General features: G+C 43.8%; 1 protein-coding gene across 2 annotated transcripts in view; it reads right to left on the bottom strand.

Moving 5' to 3' along the window:
• Positions 1-10,959: 10,959 nt before the first annotated feature.
• The window catches only part of LOC138481216 (uncharacterized), a 373,635-nt gene continuing 369,568 nt past the window's right edge, over positions 10,960-15,026 (bottom strand). For both annotated transcript variants that reach the window (XM_069613229.1, XM_069613230.1), the window contains exon 6: positions 10,960-11,361. In XM_069613229.1, coding sequence (XP_069469330.1) covers positions 11,327-11,361 — 35 coding nt within the window. In that variant the 3' untranslated portion in view covers positions 10,960-11,326. The remainder of the gene's footprint in view (positions 11,362-15,026) is intronic.

Here is a 15,026-nt window from a genome sequence, read left to right as displayed (position 1 = left end):
GTGGTCAGTAAGTCATTTTTAGACAGATGGGACCAGTCAAGTTGTTTAAAAATATAGTAGACTAAAACATAACAGGAGCTTTAGGCTGCCTAGCAAAATATTAGAAGTTTTGCAAATGTTTGGACAGTAAAATTGGTCGTAAATAGAGCAATGATTTTCAGGTGTACTTTGGGATTCCGCCTGGGGAATTTCCGTGATCTTTAGTGGCAAATGGTGCATTCATAAGCAAACATGACCAGCAATACGGTTCCTCAGTCATTGATTACTGTATGGTGGACTGTTTTCTTCATGAATTTTATGAATGTTTGCATTTCCAATTCAACAGAGTGATCACTAGCCTATGGAGTTAATTTTCCAACGGCCAGGAGTAGGCATCACAAAGAAAATGGCTGGTTAGCGATGCCCAAGCTCGACAACAAGGCATTGCAGAGAATTGCTAATTCTTCAAAATTAAGATATTCTCTTAAAACTGTCAAAATTAGAGGCCACAAAGGAAAGTGTCAGTTTGAGTTTTTGGTTGAAACTATCCAGGACAGAGCTATTGGCAAACAGTTTCTCCAGGTTTAGTAGATCCAGGTCATCATAGCAAGGGATATCCCATATTTTGATGTAGAATGCAGAATATCAAAAAGAAAACTGAACCATGATTTAATGAGTGGCGTGTACACGTCTGGTCAGATTTATAGTTGCAAAAGGACACCTAAAAATTGCTAAAAAAGACAACACAAAAATGTATTGAAAAATAAAATGGGAGCTTTTCGAAGGACACCAAATTGTTTCATTTTTAATGCAATTGTCCAAACAGGCATTATGCCATTTCCTTGGACAAGTAGTCCTTGGACCACCAGCCCCCCCCATGATTATTGGCCTATTTCCCTTACTGCACTTTACCAGAAAGATTGTCTCCACATGTTTGTTGCTCAGACTGGAGGAGTGGGCTCAAAGTAACAATGTCTTAAAGTCCTCCCAAATGGGTTTGAGGGGAGGGCATAGTACAGTGGACCACTGCTTAACTGAGCACAATCATGGACAGATACCGTAAGGTTAAGGGAGGGAGATTTATGTTTTTTTTCAGATTTGGAGAAAGCATTTTATTTGATTGATGGAAATATTGTGTCTTAATTTAAAAATTTTTGGGTCCATAATGGTTTATTGAATCTTCTCCAACTGCAATACGCAGACATCTCAGCGTCCATCCGATATACAAGCTCAGTGACGTATACCTGCTTTTCACCTTTATTGAATGGAAAAACAATGTACGTCAGTTGGCCCCAATATATTGCTTTCAGACTTTGGCTCTAGCACTTCCCTTAGGAAAGAGAAGCTATCCTCTCTGAAGCATACTTTTTATAGCATGCTTCTTTATATTGATGACCCAGCTATTTTGGACTTAACCCAAGCAGTCGCCAACAGGGCATGCTATACACAAATGACTAGTTCCAGAAACCTTGTTGCTAGTATTTAATGTAGATATGAGGAGGGCAGCAATAAGGATTAAAGAGCTTTTTACATTTTTATTTCAAGCTTGGGGCCACAAAATCTGGGGTGGTTTGAGCGGTCATGTCCTGGAGGGGTTGTAAAATAAATTCCTGTGCCAAATAGCAGGTCTCCTTCCAGGTAAACCTGGTAGCACCATTTGAGCTCTATCGGGGTGTTCAGTTTGAAGGTGTTGGACCCGTTAATTTTTTTTTAACTTATTATTTAAAAGAATTTAATTGTAAGTGCAATTGCAGCCTCCCCTGGAAAAGAAAAATACTTGTATGGGGATTTATAGGGCATTATTTGGATAGGGCAGGGGTTGGAATAACTACATTTGGCACATTAAGTTAACTCAAAATAGCTCTTAAAAGAGCTTGTCCGAAGGGGAGAGGCAGATGTCCATAATATACAAAACTGCCATCTTTAGCTTTATATGCAGACGTATGTGTACATCTATGATGGCAAGGAGAAATCTGCGAAATAAGTTCCCCAGAACGCAGGAGGCTGATGCTAATGGTACGTTTGAATTTGCCCTCCCTTCAATAAACGTAGGTGTGCATGAGTCAAAAGAATACTTGGTTCATTTTCTGTTCATTTATCATGGTTTCTGTTTTGCGTGGACGTGCATGGAAGCCATATTTATAAAAAAAATTGTAATTATCAGGTGTTTATATACAGCTTGTTCAAAATGTTAAAACTGCTTTTTTTATTTCAGACTTGTTCTATGTGAATTTTATGAAATGAAACATGTTTTTAAGTGTTGCACACTTAAGTGAGAAATATGATTAAATAAATATTGATTGAGTAATGCTGGCCATTACATGGTAGGCTTTAACAATCACTTCCTTGGGGCTTTGGAGGCTACCTCCCAAGAATTCGTTTGGCATGAAATGGCAAACAGTGCATTTCAAAGCACTGGAGGCCTGTTACATTGGTGAAAGTGGTTAGGAATACAAATCTTTTTCTGAAGGATTTGGAGCCTCTTTTCTCTGCCAAATGGGATTTTGCACAAAACTTGTTGGCAAACATTGCTCAATACTTTGAGGATTTGCCAGCCACTTCATAGAAGCAATGGTGGTGTTAACTAGACATTTGGATTAGTTGGCTTGTTAATGTGAACCTAACAATCGTACTCAGCCTAGCGACATTTCAGTTAGAGCAAGTGCAAAGACACAGATAGGAAGGAACGGGAAACAGACAGGAGACTACTGTACTAGGCTGGACGACTTTTCTTGTAGAGCCGGAATTTTATTTTAGAGGAGAGGGAGAAGGGATGAGAAGGAAAGAGTAACAAAACAAGCAACTATCATACTAGGTCTGATGACATTTCAGATAGTGCAGGAAGGGGGGGAAGGAGAACATGTATGGGAGGGGGAGGAGACAAAAGTTGTTGCCAACATACTAGGTCAAGGGACAATTCAGATAGAATCAGTGCATAGGGAGGACGGGAGGAGGGAGAATAGGAGAGCAGAGAATAAACAGTGAAAAAGAGCAGAGGGGAGAGTGAATACAGTTTCAGAGGTCAGTAAAACACAATGTAGTAGGGAACAGAGACTGTAGGCAAGGAATCTAGAAGAGCACAGTGTGATTCAGGGCCACCCCGACTGAGAGATCCCGGGGAGGTCCAACATGGGAGTTGAGAAGGTGAAACACCAAGTCAAAGTGTCCATGAAGTCAAATCCAAGCGTTGGCAATAGGTTGGTCAAGGTGAGACAATAGTGAATCGAGGCAACTCCTGTATTGAAAGAGGTGTAGGGAGTGGCAGAAAGGATAAGGGAGATGGAAGACTAGAGCTGGCAAGCAAAGAGAGTAGGCCATAATGAGGGGCAAGAAAGGGGCAGGGGGGGCACAATAACATCACAGGGGACGAGGAAGTGGGTGGGCCACAGAAAACCTGTCCTCAACCAAGCACCAGAGAAGTTGATGTTGCTGTTGCCCGATGGTGGGGCTGGCCTGTGGGGACAGAGGGAGTAAGCACATGTTTGTGCATACTTACCTGCTGACCGTTATCCAAGTGCCATATGGGCAGAATATCAAATGACAATTTTTCCACTAGGACACTAATAATAAATATAGGTGACACAAAGTAATATTTCTGATAAAGGTAATGCATGGTGGCATCAAACACAAACTTTACTTGCAAAATATTTAATAAAGGAAAGATCTGTATGCATGCCACTTATTTGTTCATTATGCTCCTACTAGCTGTACAAAAAAAAAACAATGACAATTTTCTCCAGGACACAAACTTGGTTCAATTATTTTGCTCATTAATACATTTGTCAGCTGGGCAAAGTGTCTGAAGATGACAGGGTTTGAACAATGACACAGCTATAATATAGCTTTATAGACCTGCAGCTCGGGCCGTACCGGGCGTTATGGGCCCTAAAGACCAAGTTAATGGCCGGAGCGAAGCAAGGGCCTTTTAACAAGGTATGAGGGAACATAACGCCCGGGACAGCCTGAGCAGCAGGTCTATAAAGCTATTAGAACACCCTCACTGTTCAATTAAAGTTGAATAAATAAGACATGTTTAATGGAAGTACAAAAAAATAGCAAAATGGTAAATAAACAGGTTTAATTTTTTTTTATAGGCTGTTGGCAGGTTCAAGGGTGGGAGTAGTATACTAAAGTGGAATCAGGTGTGGGTGTGCCTGCCCCCTGCTCTAATTAGGTTTACTTTAGGTGTGCTTTATTCCCCCCCCCACACTACACAAATGTTAGGCACCAGTTACTCTGCACAAACATGCAAGTTAATAAACTTCTACAAGCTCCACATGTACATACATTCACTTAAATGAATTGGCTGTTACTTGCCTTTTCTGTGCCCCTTTTCCTGCGTGGTCATTTTCAAGCTACACTGAATGTTCAGCAGTGCCTGCAACATTTCCTCTGTAAATCTAAACTTCTCCATACGTTCCCCCTTAAGCTGCACTGCAGCTCATGTCAGCCCCTTTTCAATTTGAAACGATGGGAAAGCCTCTTTTGCTTTCCTTTTATTATTTCATGTCAGTGAGCGCGGGTAAGCCTTTCCATTGCTTTCCTCTCCTTCTTTAACTTCCGTGAGCCTATGTGGACAGGTTGGTCTACGAACATGAATTTCAGAATGAAAAGTTAACTCTTTCCGTTCCGGAATACACATGCAGCCCTAACTACGGGCTGTAATCAATCTGCGGGCTATACCAGTGCGTATAGCCCGTAGATTGACCAATCCCCATCACAGACCCCTCGCTATGGTGTTCTAATAGGAAGGAACATTTACTGAAACAATTTGTGAGGTGGCAACAAACTTAAATCTTGCATGTACAAAAATAAGCCAACTGGAACCTGAACGGGCTCATTGGCTAACATTCTCTCACAGTCTAGGACTCAGTGCTGGCTATACTGCTACTGGAGGTCCCATCCCTTCAGGATCTCCTTCTAGCCTGCCACACCATGGCCCAGATCAACTGTTAAGCAACAATTTATTGTGCCGCAAGCAACATGTTGCTCCTGCACTACACGTTGGGGATCACTGCCTTCGCATCAAGCTCCCCTTTTCACTGCAAGGATTCACGCTGGCTTCCCATTTCAAAGAGGGACCATAGTGCACTGGAAAATGCCTCTCCAGCAGAACCACAATTTAATTTGTGCAACAGTAGCCAATACCTCTTAGGAAGCTGGGAAAATACAGCAGAATGGGAAGAAACTAAGAGGAAGCATGAGATTTGACGAGTCCCTGGTAGGCACAAGGGTCATAGTGGGAGACTCCAAATGCCACCCTTTCTGATTATAGGTGGCAAGGATGTTCGAGACTTGACCAGCTGAGAAACTAACTATAGGTGAAAACATTGCAGTTCAATGAAGCGTCGAGCCAAAATACCAGTCTTAGTTCACTTCGACTATGTATGTGTAAGGCGTTTCTGCCCTTAATTTGTAATGTATGAGGAGCACCTGTGGGAATGTACGATTGAACAGCTACCTGCAGGTAAACCTGAGCATGAGCACACCTTACTGTGCACATGCGCGTGTATGTGAATCCAGGGGTCGTATTCTTGACCATGAACACCAACCTGGGCCCTAGGAGCATGTAACAGAGCAAGCTCCCAGAACTCCTTTACCTGAAAAAGGATGATCCATGTCCCTGTTCCCGACAGGTATACAATAAAATGCTGAGCAAAAATAAAAAATATCCAGTTGCACCAAATTAATGTATCCGCCCTGAAACAGTGCAACCTTTATAGAATATATAAATACTTTACATCACAAAAAAGGTTATACAAAAAAAAAAAGTGTCCCAACGAATCCAGTTAACTGGTTACATACGTAGACTATTACATTTTTTTCCCAAACTGTGCAATAAATAAGTTACAGTACAGCAGCACTTAGGATGCATAGACTGGATGAACATGCTTGCAACGTGCTCCCACCCAGTTTAAACCTGGTGCAGCGTTCATGAGGATGGCCCACCAGCAACTGAGGCAATGATGTCTTATATGTATATATCTGCATCAACACAAACAGCACCTAGAGCACACGACCTCTCGCCCGAGCTGATCTTTGCACCAAAGCCCAGCACTCTGTATACTGAGCTGAAGCCGCCAACAGCATACCACCTCTCCCACTCCCCCCTCCACCCGACTAACCCTACCCCGCCCTCCTTCCCGTTTACAGATCTGCCAGAGCGCATTGGGACCAATTCCGTTGGTGACGGTGCGCTATAAGTACCTTTAACATAACATATATCTTAGTACTCCAAGAAAAGTGATAACACTTGGATATGATGACCCCTATTTGGAGAGATTCTGGGTGAGTAATAGACACCCTTCAATATAACTCAGCTTATACCAGGACTGGGTCTTGGAACTAAGGGGCAACTTGAAATAGTAGCAACAAACGTACAGCATATACCTAGGTCCAACAACTGATAGCAACACTGGTTATAGACTATGAATTCAATAAGCTCTGAGGCATCACAACATATGCAACAGTGTCTTAGCAAACCATATTTCCATAGGGCAGACACCCCAATGTTAAAGGTCAAAGAGACAGTGTGCTTCTTCTGCAATACTTAAAGCTGCATTTCAATTAAATGTTCCCTGATAATGTCTCAGTAATCCTATAGGTAGCTGCAATCTACCACACAAACATTAATGTCACACAGACAACCTAAATTCAAAAATGTTCGGGCAATTGGTTTTATATTTGGATGCTTCACAGCGTTCCTTACACATCCCACTGTAATCCCAGAGGCCACTACACTGCCACGGTTGCAGTGAATTTTCTTAGAGAAAGAGTACCAAAATCATCCAAATCCAGGACACCCTGGTTTGGGATAAGAGCAGGGAGGAAAAAAGAAAAAAAGGAACCATTCAAACGGTAAAGCGCTTAGACACAATGCAACCTCTGGGGAATTTGCAAAGTTGGCTCTAATTGTGCACAGGCAGGACCTCCCCACATGGGACAACCCTACTTTTGTTCTTGCTTTATGAATGTTTTTACTCTGTGACCCAAAACAACCAAACTTAACCCAAACACCACAGTGACTGCTAAACTGTCAAAACCACCAGGGTCAATAAACCAGGAAAGCTACCCTAAGCAATCTTAAATCTGAAGGGACTGAGGCGAATGTGTAAAAGCATATCCATAAATCTTATGGCTAACCGGTTCTTCCTAATATAATTCCAACCCAAGTGGAAACCAAAAACCAGACGTGCCCTTATGCTAAGGATTCTTGGAAAACCACGGGCGCCAGAGGTCTGATTTTCATAAAAACCCAAGTGCTTCGGTGTTCCCAGTAAATCACCTGTCTCCCCCTCCTCTTAGGGTATGGGAAATGACAGTGTTTTGAGAAGACTATGTTCTTACAGTCAGAATAATGCTTTTACTTCACTTTCACGCGAGGCCCTGGACACGGTAAAAGAAAAGCCAGTGTAAAACGGGATTACTCACCGCCGCTCGATAGTGCGCCGAATATATAGGTCATGAACCAAAAGTTTGTTTTATTCCTTTCCCCTGAAACCCCCCCCAAACTCAGCCCTTGGGTGAGGTCAAATCCAAATGCACTCCCAAACATAAAATGGCATGAAGCGCCTCCACTGCGACAGATATGCTGAACTAAAAAAGAATTAAACAACTTTGCTTACCTTCACCTGGGAATGGATACAATTACCACAGGGTTTACTACACCGTTTTCTTGTCTCTGCTGGCAACTCGGCAGTGCTAAACTGCCAAACTCACCAACCGCCATGGACTGTCAGGAGCTGGGAAAGCTGCCTAAGCCGGCAAGCACTGATTGTTCGTGATCACCCTTTACCCGCAATGGGAAAACCACCACAATACAGACCGAAAGGTTCTGCCGGGAAGAAAAATAAACAGGTTACAGGATCCATTTTAGGATGACCTCAGCCCTGTGAAGGGTGGGCACCAGACGTCCTCACACGAGTGCCGTAAAACCGGTACATAAAGAACAAGGGTCAGTCTCTGCTCTCCTACACAGGGAGCAAGGATTAGAAACAGAACAAACTGAGAAGGTCACTACAGCAGGCACTACGACACTACGAGGAGTGGAAACAGAACAAACTGAGAAGGTCACGGCACTACGAGCAGCACAGGGATCCCTCAACACAATTTTTTCGTTCTCCCCTTTAGCTCTCACCTCCCAGCCTTTTTCCAGCCCTGGGCACATACCAACCCATCACTCCATTAGGGCAGAGCAGCTGTCAGCCACTTAGCTGTCACCTCAGGAACGCACGTGTTCCCCCCCTGGTGACAGAACGGACCAACGCCCACCATTTTACACCAAAAGGTTTTGGAAGCCACATGGAGCCAGTGTTGGGCAGAATCCTGTGCAGTTCCCTTGGGGAACACTGCAAGAAGATTAAGACTACAGGAGTAAGCAGTAAACCCAATTGGTAGCAGTCTGCACCACACAGCTTTACCCGGTAGCTGTGGCTGAGCAGTCAGACCTCTCTCAAGAAGAGTAGGGCAGTATACAGAGGATACACAATAGGGCTAAAAACACAGTAGAGCAAGCCAACACTGACCAGAGCTTGGTATCCAAAGTATATATATATTTAAAACACACTTTAGGAAATACACTAAGCACTATAGATCAAAGCAAGTTCAAACACAATCAGAAAAGTATACACACCTCCCTTAATTATTAGACAAGTCTTAGTCAAAACACCATTATTTGTTAAAACAGATGTGAGCGCTTAATTTAGATGGCACTCCAATAATTAAGTTAAAGGGAGAGAAAAAGGCAGGTCATGAAAATAAAACGGTTCCCAACACTTTTCTAAGACCACAGCAAGTTAGTGAAGGCAGAGTCTAATGTAGAGCCAAAGTTCATATGCCAGGCCCACTTTAAATGGAGCAAGGCGAAATGTGCCCAAGATCACACGGGTTTAAAATGCACTAAAGTCTTTGCAAAAAGGTTCAAAAGAGGTTGGTTTGATGCGAAAGGTAAAGTTAGAAGGTCTGGGGGCCAACCCAGTTGGAAAACCAAGGATTTAAGGGTCACCTTTAGCAAACCGTGGAAAGGGAGGCCAGGTGGAACACAGAACCTTTAAAAGTGAGGAAGCTCTAGCACTGGCAGTTGTTCCTGGCAGCGGGTGCAGTTCGTGGTTTCGACCAGGGGAAGAGAAGATCTCGTCGAGGAGGAAACTTTGAGTCGTTGCACTGCCCAGGGAAGAGACGAGCCACGGAGTTTGTTCGGTTCAAAGTTGCGTTCCTTTTATTCGCAATCACAGTGGCCTGGCACTGGCGATTCGACCAAGGGACGTCCTGGAAGGCGAATGGCAAACTGGTTGTTCCCACCAGCTCAAAGGGAGAAGACTCTTACATCAGAAGATCTTCTCTGGTCGTCGGGAAAGTGGTGAGGTCGTTGCAGCAGGGCTCCACCGGTGGTGTCGTCGTTGCAGATGGCTCAGCTTCTCCCCTCTTCGGATTTCTTAGGTCCTGTGGCGACTTCTCAAGTTCTAGTCCCAAAAGCCCTGCTTTTATGCAGAAATCCCCCATTCAACAGCCTAGCTGTCACCAATACATGCTAAGTGGTGAGCCGGGCGGCTCACAACTGGGCCAATCAGAACAGAGTGCGACTTGGGTTGCTAAGGCAACGTAGTCCAGGGTGTCAATTCCCCCACCCACACATCGTGTGGAACCCAGAGTGGCACCAGTTGGAGGGCTTCTGTGGAGAAGCCCGCCAAAAAGTGGAACAAAGGGCCCGACCTTGGTTGGAGTTACAGGGACGGACACAAACGCCATTTTGGAAAAAAGAGTTCTGGCGAAAAGACCCAACCGGTGATTTTATATTAAATAAACCAGCTGTATCTTTAACATTGCACCAAAAAAGTGGTGCATTTAAAATCAATGGGAAAATCCCATAGGAAATATTCCTGTGGAATATTTCACGTAGTAACCACTACCACCAGCCAGAAACTCGACTGGACAGTACCCTCTTGGAAACAGACCCAGGGGCAATCTAATGAACCCCTTCAGTACTTCCACAATATGATGGTTTGTACTGGTTCTGTTCACAATTTTGGACTAATATCGCCAATGGTGACTTTACATGCCCTGGGAGACAGTAGTCAGTCCCAGGGTATGGAGTATATGTTTGGGGGTCACTATGAAACCACTGTTACTGCACTGAGGGTGCTGTGTAACACATACACTAAAACAGATGATACCCTATGGAGTAAAATACCCCATAGCCCATAAGTACACAATAAGTCAAAGACATACCTCAAATCATGCCTAAGAGTGGTAGGAAGAGAGTCTCTCTTAGCAGGAGAAAAAAAACAAACCCTAAAAATCCAGCAAAGCTGCTGGGGGACTCACTAGGTTTGGGAAATTAGCCTTATAAGAGAACTCTTCCTAACAGAGCCCCTTGCCTATGTGCCAAGTACGTTACTCGGCATAAGCCAACTTCTAGTCCATGACTTTCAATATCCGACCTGAAATGAAATCCTATCAGATCAAGCTCACGTCCAACCCCAGGAAATGCGCTAACTCTTTGCAAGGTAATCATTTTTCAATGTTCATTAAACATACAGCTCTAGCTTTCTTCGCAGTCTGCAGTTCCTTTCTTCTACGCCCCGGTTTGTTCTGCTTTTTCATTGTTCTGGTTTTGAGCTCTCATTTTCTCGCTGAACCACTGCCATATTTCCACAAAGATTGCGTTTCAAAACTGAACATCTCACTCAGCTTAAAAGATCAGCACTGTTGACCATTATCCCAAGCAGATACTCAGATTAGGTTTTGAAAAATTAAAGCTGACTATGCAAGAAAATAAAATAACAAAATGCAACATAATACTCGACTGTCCCCAGTGGCTAGAAGGTTAGATTTAGGTCAGTCCTAAAAGAGGACATTAATATGGCTCGGCCATACAAGTAGTTCACCCACAAAGTGTGAGACTACCATAACATTACCCCAATGCAAAAGTGCCGCTCTTGCCAGCACTCTGAACGCAATGCAAGCAATAAGCAAACAATTAACGCTTTCACAACTTTTTTTTAATTTTGTCTCTTCAGCAAGTGAGCGTGTGCCACACAGAATTCAAAGTGCTTTCATCAAAAGTGCCATCGTTTTTTGGATATATATATATATCATCTGTGAACAAATTTATTTGTGTATAACTTCATCTGTGTACTTTATATCAGTTCATTAATTGCATCCTTTCCCTTCTTAATCTGTGCTCAATACTGGGTACATGACGTGTAGGTGGTTCTTTTTTTCTTTAAATAGGCTCATTTACGAGTAAGTTAATGTCAAACTATTACCACGCTTTTCTCCCCTTGAACATGTATTTTCCTTTCAATAAATATGTACACACATACACACATTATAAGACGGGCCGCCATCATCTTCGGTACGCCGTCTTCCTTGTTCCACGACCTAGGAATGTAAAAAAGTCACAAATTAGCACTTCCAGAGTATGCCACGGTGCTTATGAGGCGCCCCAAAATGCAACAAATGCCTTTCCAACAGTAGCAAGGGAAGCTCATTCGAGGTCAAGGGAAATCATTTAGGTCTCGCAAACGCTGTAGGTCTCTGTTACCAGTGCCCCCTTAATATGCATCTTCAAGACTACCGGCAATCTCGAGTCCGAGCAAGTGCGTCACGATGAACACTCCCATTGGCAGCCATTTTCTAAAGGCGAGGTGACCCAAGCAGGAGTTCGCAAAAAGGACATGCTTATGTATGCTACTTGGAAACTTGAACTCGCCTTTTTGTCTATAGTGGCTACTGTTTGTGTGGGTCCAACACGCATTGGAGGCTCCCAACCCACAGCAGCCAGCTACTCGGTATGGAATGGACTGCCCTTTGGTTGGTGTGGCGCTGCCCGATGACGGGCACGCACGCGGCCGCGTGACGTTGCACGCCACCGCGTGCAGCATAAATTAACGGGGCGTTTCCCGGCCGCGCAGAGCGACCGGGAAGCCCGAAAAGCAAGGACCTGTGTGAGGTGTCGTCCTTGTTAGTTGGGGGCTACGGGACCGCATGGGGGCATGGACGAACCCTCAACAGTGGGCAGTTAGCCTGGGAATGGTAGGAGACGACATGGTTATTCTTACTTGTGCACTAGCTTTGTGGTACCGTTTCCCCATGTATGAAAACATTCAGGTCCAGCATGTAATTGACAAATTCATGAATCGAACTCATTAAATCAGAATAGCTGTGCATATTTTAACTGAGCTGCGGCATATAACAGTATAGTGAAGGTTTCCCTACAGTACAGATGTATCGTGTGCAGTTTTCTGCAAGAGTAATTCAATGATGCACAACAGCTACCCTGCAGGCCTTCAAGTTTACTTTATGGTTCTCCAAGTCCGGAGTTTGCCAATGGATTTCTAATCTTCGAGAGCAATCAATTACAATGGGTTCACTGCGTGCTGATTCTCTTACACGGTACTGGAACAAAAAACAAGTCACTACATGAAAATACACAATTTCCTTCACACTAGGCATTGCTTCAATTGCACCTTAAGAAAAGGAATTAATATGCTGTGGCTTTAGGGGACACCGACCACTTCACATACCATCATTTAAGCAAGTTAGGAAATACTACATAGTTTAAAAAATGCATAACAATGGGGCACGGAATAAGGTATTGGGCAAGTTAAACTGCAATGGAATGCAATTACTAAATCTCCCAAAAACATTAACAGTAAATGACGTAATAGCTGAATTATATCAAGAAAAGAAAGTGGTATACCCCATAACCCGTAGACACCTGGGGTCAATATTACGTGCTGTCTCCCTGGGAGACATCACCTTGTTCTTTGGCAATAGCTGCATTAGACCTGAGAAATGTACTCCTACTTCACAGTTGGTCTTCACATCAAAAAGTGTCATCAGGTCTAATTTAAAGCAGGTTTTGCATATTAAGTAGCTTTCGGTTTCACCAGAGCAATTCAGATGTGGACCCCTTGCTCACTGTTCTTAGATGCGCACAGCTCTACCTCACTGATGAGGCCAGACTAGGCCCAAACATGTGTATGCGGTTGCTGTTGTACTCTTGTTCAGCAGAGAATTGCCTGGCATTTCAAGTGCTGACTGCCCCTGGGCAGGACAAAGACCGATATGCAGGGATTTCTCTGCTGTGAAAGGGACAGTGAGCTAAAGACTTGGTTGAGACTCTCCGGGGGGCATCCAACCAAGAACAGGTCAATGGGCTGTGTTCGTGCCGGTAGAGGGACTCCCAGAACCCCCCTTGTTTTGCTAATTTAAAACATCACTTGCAGACGTTCCAATTAGGGAACTCTGAGCGTGTTGTGCTTAGCTGTAGGAAGTGGCGCTGGGCTTCCGTAGGCAATACTCCTGGCACTTGCATTCATGGAAAAGAGGAAGCAATCCGCCCTTTGAGATAGAGGGCTTCATCACAGGCCAGCTTTGGGGTGCAAGGCAGACAACGCTGAAGTGCTCCCTGAAGAGGAAAGGCAGTACCTGTGATCAGAACTGGGAGAACATGATAATTACAGTATCATTTGTGTGATTTTGTGGCAAGGAGCATATTGTGAGCTCTTGTGGTCTATGGGCGAGTTCAATGGGGAGAAAAGAAAAGCAATCAGCAATGGGAGCGTGGAAGGTACAATGCAGCTTTGTGATCATGGTCAAGAAGCATTTTTTGGGGAGGCGAGGTAAGAAACAATCTGCACATGGGGGATGAAGGGCTTCAATGCAAGGCAGCCTTGTGATACTTGGTGAAGAATATATTCTGAGCCCTTGTGTTTGTCAGGAGAAAGATATTGTCAGGAGGAAGATGGAAATCAGAACAGTACAGCGGTCGAGCGATTCATCTTTCAGCCTTGCATCTTGGGCCAACTGCTTCAATTCCTCTCCTTTGTACATAGAGTTCTTCAGCACTAGAAATGTAATATTAAGGAAGAGCGGCCTTGTCTTCAGCCAAGAGTATATTTTGGGATCATAGGCTTTTAAGAAAATATGGCAACACTGCATGAGTGTCCTTTTGGAGTACTCCTGCTCAACCTCAATCACCATTGCACAGAGGTAGGTTGCCGTCCCTTCATAAGCCCGTATCCTGTCAGAGGAACTTAATATGGCTTGGATGCCCCTGAAGCCTTTCCCTGAACACAAACTGCAGACAGCTACTCTTCAGTGATAAATGTGTGGCTCGCCGTTCTTCATCCTACCAACATCAACGCGGAAACACCACGAACAGACAATCAGAAACTTGAGCAACAAATAACCTCAAAACAAAATCTCACCCAGAAAATCCACTGTAACCTAATAAACGCCAGGTCAAAATCCAAACATTCAACTGAAATATACGACCTCCTGTCAGAGGAGGCATAGACATCCTATTTGTAACCAAAACATGGCTAGACAACTACAGGATCACCCTCAACTGCCTGAAAACTTAAAATGCATCCAAACAAACAGAAAATCCAAAAGAGGGGGGGGGGCTAGCGATCATCCACAAGGAACAACTGGCCATCAAAATGGAAGATCCACTAAACATCGAGAAATGCGAATCCTTAATACTACGACTTTCAGTAAATCCCAAAACGAACCTGAAATTCATCCTGATATACAGACCACCAACCTACGATGCAACTTCCATAGACGCTTTCACGGAAGCAATCACCATCCTAGCCATCAAATAAAACCATCTGATCACCCTCAGAGATTTCAACATCTGATGCGACGAAGAAACCACAACTACACAAAAATCCTTAACTGCCCAACTAGCAGCCATGAACCTACAACAACTAGTCAAAGGAGCAACCCACTCAGCAGGAGACACACTCGACGCAATCTTCGCCAACAAGGAACTCATCACCACGGCACCCCCAATTCAAATACTTTGGAGCGACCACCTCATCATTCCATTCATAATCACAATGGCCGCTGCAACAAAAAAGCAACAAGAAAAATGACCCATTGTGATGAAAAGAAATTGGAGAACCATAAAAAACACCAACCTAACTTAACTCCTAGAACTCAGCAAACCACAAGCATCAACCATGGAAGAAACAGACCTAGACAAAAAAGTTGCACTACTTCATACCTGGATCGCAACAACCCTAGACGACATC

Source organism: Ambystoma mexicanum, chromosome 5p, assembly GCF_040938575.1.
Source record: "Ambystoma mexicanum isolate Mex_15411 chromosome 5p, UKY_AmexF1_1, whole genome shotgun sequence".
Classification (NCBI taxonomy): Eukaryota; Metazoa; Chordata; class Amphibia; order Caudata; family Ambystomatidae; genus Ambystoma; species Ambystoma mexicanum.
Note: the sequence above shows the minus strand (reverse complement) of the source record. Positions and strands in the feature narration are given on the sequence as shown.